Source organism: Cyprinodon variegatus, unplaced genomic scaffold, assembly GCF_000732505.1.
Source record: "Cyprinodon variegatus isolate N-32 unplaced genomic scaffold, C_variegatus-1.0 Scaffold309, whole genome shotgun sequence".
NCBI classification, from domain to species: Eukaryota; Metazoa; Chordata; class Actinopteri; order Cyprinodontiformes; family Cyprinodontidae; genus Cyprinodon; species Cyprinodon variegatus.
In genome coordinates, this window is record NW_015150762.1 from 784,828 (window position 1) to 788,893 (window position 4,066).

General features: G+C 37.1%; 1 protein-coding gene across 2 annotated transcripts in view; it reads right to left on the minus strand.

Annotated features, from left to right (window-relative positions):
- Positions 1 to 4,066, minus strand: part of LOC107090731 — a 33,152-nt gene that overhangs the window by 26,358 nt on the left and 2,728 nt on the right. For both annotated transcript variants that reach the window (XM_015384286.1, XM_015384287.1), the window contains exons 2-3: positions 2,677 to 2,811; positions 871 to 1,016 (exon numbers count right to left, since the gene is read on the minus strand). In XM_015384286.1, coding sequence (XP_015239772.1) covers positions 871 to 1,016; positions 2,677 to 2,800 — 270 coding nt within the window. In that variant the 5' untranslated portion in view covers positions 2,801 to 2,811. The remainder of the gene's footprint in view (positions 1 to 870; positions 1,017 to 2,676; positions 2,812 to 4,066) is intronic.

The following is a 4,066-nucleotide window of genomic DNA, read 5'->3' on the forward strand; positions in this document are numbered from 1 at the left end:
AAAATCCACTGAGCCTCATGTATGTTCCCTGGTTTTAGCCATGGAGAAAACTCTTGGCTGGATAGACAATTTTCGTCACATTTACACTTGCTCATATTTTCCAGACAAAAAGCAAATGCCGCATCTTCCAAATGTCTCGGCCGCAACAACGCTTTAATTGGTTCCACCATTATTGGACGGATCCAATAATGGCGAGCCATTATTTTTTCTAAATAAAAAAAAAAGGTTAATTTTAATGTTTTATTTAGATTACAAAAATAAATCAGAATAAAAATAATACTATTTATGATGTTTTAAAAATTAAGACCTATGAAAGACTGATTTAAGACATTTTAATACCAATTGAGGCCTTAGTTTTATCTTGAAGAATTCAATGCCTTTTAAGACTTTTTAAGGACCCGCGGGAACCCTGTGTAGTCTTTTTTGGTTTATCTAACATCATCAAGCTACTGTGTGTCAGTGGGTGGGGTAGTTGTCATGCAAACATAGTTATTGGTTATAATTCAGCTTTCCCCTATCATATATCAATGTGCCTCACATGACTCCAACTTCCATGCCGGTCTGCATTGTGCTTCATGATATGGTGGCTGATGGCTGTAAATGTGGCTTTAGAGCTGGCATCCCCAAACTCGGTCCTCGAGGCCCGCTGTCCTGCAGGTTTTAGAGGTTTCCTTGCTCCAGCACAGCTGATTTTAATTGAAAGCTGATTAACGCTTTTGGTCTACTGCAATCATTATAACCAGCTGTGCTGAAGCAGAGAAACCTCTAAAACCTGCAGGAAAGGGGGCCTCGAGGACCGAGTTTGGGGATGCCTGTTCTAGTGGGAAGTTGTTAATGGATGGCATGTTGTTCTACAAATTACGTATATACCTTTTTAACATTCTTCTGTGTGAAGGCGTCTTGAAGAAGACTGAAGTTGTGGCTAAAGTCTTCCTTACTCTGTGCATCAAACTTCACCTTGGTCAAGTCAATAGAGCCAGGAATGGTGCAGTCCATCATCTGACACTGACATGCACCTGTTGAGACAAACAAATTTGCAACCTATGAGGATGAAATGCTGAGATGTCATTTGAAGAACCAGAGGTAAATCATGAGAAAAAAGGCGGAGCCTCTGATTATTGTATAAACTACTTTAAATGTTGGTTCAAAATAGGGCTGAAACAATGAATCGGATTAATCGCAATTAATCGATTGTTAAAATAATCATCATATAATTTATGAATTGATTAATTGTTAACTGGAGTACAAAGACATGCGTTTAGCTGATAGAGAACCCCACTTAGAGCAGTAATTTTATCAAAATTGTAAAAAAAAAATTACCGTATAAACCTTTCACATTTATGATTAAAAAAACATTTTCATCTGTCAATATGCCCTATCCAGAACTCCACAGAACTCATCAAGTGGAAAAGTTTTTGTTTCATCTGGTTTAATATAGTTAAAAAATATTCTTAAATTAAACTTTTACTATGGATGTTGTCGGAAAATTTATTTTCTATTAATTTCTTCTTTCATGTATTGATGTATGCTATTTGCTCTCTAAAAAAATGTTTAACTTAGTTTGTTTCACATGTAAGGCCACAAAATGGTGGTTATACACAAAACATACCTTTTCCCATAACAAAACAACATACTTTTTTCAAAGTAACTGTTTTACCAAAGTGTCTGTTATTGTTTTGACTCTTTCTTTAAAGCAAGAGCAAGTCAGAACAGGGTAGACCATCATGCTGTGAATGTGAATGTCTTGTTCTCCTTTACTTTTCAAAGTAAATAAAGTGGCGACTGAGTAAAATCCATCGATCTATTTATTTAACTGGACTGTATAGTTGAAAACTTTTTTCACACAACACTGATTATTAATTGATTAATTAAAAAAGTAATCGACAGATTAATCAATTTGCAAAATAGTCGTTAGTTGCACCACTGGTGCTTTCAAAGCGATTCCTATAAGACACACTGTTACAATCATCTAAACTTCAGCAGCACCATTGATGCCATACTTGTATTTACACCTTTTATGTTTACATTCAGAATGAGTATATTCTATCAAATCACGAAGCCATATATTTCACATTAGAAATCAAAATTAGTCCTCATGAGGTGTGGACTGAGCAGATAATTATCAGGGATCTGCTGACCCTAGTGTAAAAGGGGACCTGGAGATTTATTGAACTTTTATTAATGGCGTAACGACACAACAATAGTCACATAAGCAACATTACAACATTATCTGGGTAAGAGGGAATGGTGGACGTTGCTGCTACAGAGAGTATAGATTGCGACCAGGAGATGAATGGAGAGAGCGTGTGTGAGGAGGGGACACTAAAGCTGAAGGTAGCCCCATAAGACTAATTTTACAGCAGAATATACTAAAGCATATCCATGTCTAGTGAAGGTGAAGAATGATGAAGTGTGTATGAATGGGGCATGTTTTGGGTCGGTTGTCTAGGGTGGCGGCGGTGGGATAGGATGTCCCAACATAATGTAGCTTAACTTAGTTACGCCATTGTTTAGGTTTAATCTCTGATCTAACACCTGATACATCACACTATCTCCTCAGCTGTTTGCTCCGAAGGAGCTTGTCTATGAAACCCATGAATTTCCCCATACCTGCTCCATATTATAAATTACCACAATAAGCATGAGTTGAAAAGTTCTTGTGCAGTAATTCATTACCTGATGCCATCTCTCTGACATCTTTGAAGTTTGTCTTGAGAAGCCTGTTGGTCCAGGACACCACATAGAAACGACTGGATTTATCCTGGGAGGAGTCGGGAGTCACAACCTGTGGACCAACCATCTTGTGCGTCCCTAATAAACAGGAAGCACACAGAAAGATTTACAAATCAAGCATCAAGAGAGAGATATGCCGGAAGATCTATGTAGGTACATGTGATGTGTATATGTATGTTTATATGTACAGAAATTATTTATTTGCTCAGTTAGTGAACTTCTGATGAGCAAGGACTCATTAATAAAGTAGTAATTAGGAAGATGAACAGGTATGATTGAAAAAGTTTTACTTCTTTGATGCTCTTTTCAGACAAAATCACTCAATTATAGGTCATGATACATTTTTTTTCATTTCCAATATAAGGCTGATATTGAGCATGAACTGATACTGATATTGACCCAATACGATATCAAGGTAAAACTTACCTTCTTTTATCTCAATGGCCACAAATGACATTGCTAAAATTCCTAAAGGTAAAAGGAAGCGTTTACTTTGGCTACACATTTTCAATGACCCCCGTTCCCATTTACAGAGTTCATGTCAGAAAAAGACGATAAATAAATGTATTAGTAAAAAAAGAAAACACAACTTGTTAATCAGGGTTACTTTGCATTTTCTTTTTAAATCTGCATGTTGTTTGCATGGTTCCTATGGTTTCAGGAGAAGACAATTCAAATAATGCAAATAATTATTTGAATTGTGGATAGGTACTTTAAGGAATAAAATACCTATCCCATCTTAAGCAGCAGTGTTTACATCTTGACCAAAGTATAAGCTTAATTTGAGATGTTACATTATTTTTCAGGTCAACATACAGCACTGGCCAATGAGCACTTATTGATGCTCCGTGCAGGCTGTCCTTCTCAAAAACCCTCAGAGGGTTGGATCTTTTACTAAATCAGTCATGTGACCTAAAGCACCACTTAATGACAGTCTAATCTTCCCTTAAACAGAAGAGCTAAAAAAGCCAACGATGTTTGCCAACAAAAAGGATATGAAACTTAGCCCTTTAGACATATGTTTGGTTCTGTGGTGTAAAAGCGTGTCATTAAAAGTGACTCTATAACTTTTCAATCTGCTTTCAGATTCTAAAACACAGAGGGAAACTGTTTATGACAGTGCAGGTTTGCCAGTAGAAATGTAAACAAATAATTGACCTACGATTACTATTCAGGGCGAGCAGATCCTGATCCATGCAGGTATTTTTTTTCACCTCTGCCTCTGTTCCCCACAAATTGAAACTTTCATCATCTTGGACTGGGACAGGGCGGCACAGTGGGTAGCACTGCTGCCCTGCAGCAAGAAGGTTCCAGGTTCCGGTTCCTGGGGTCT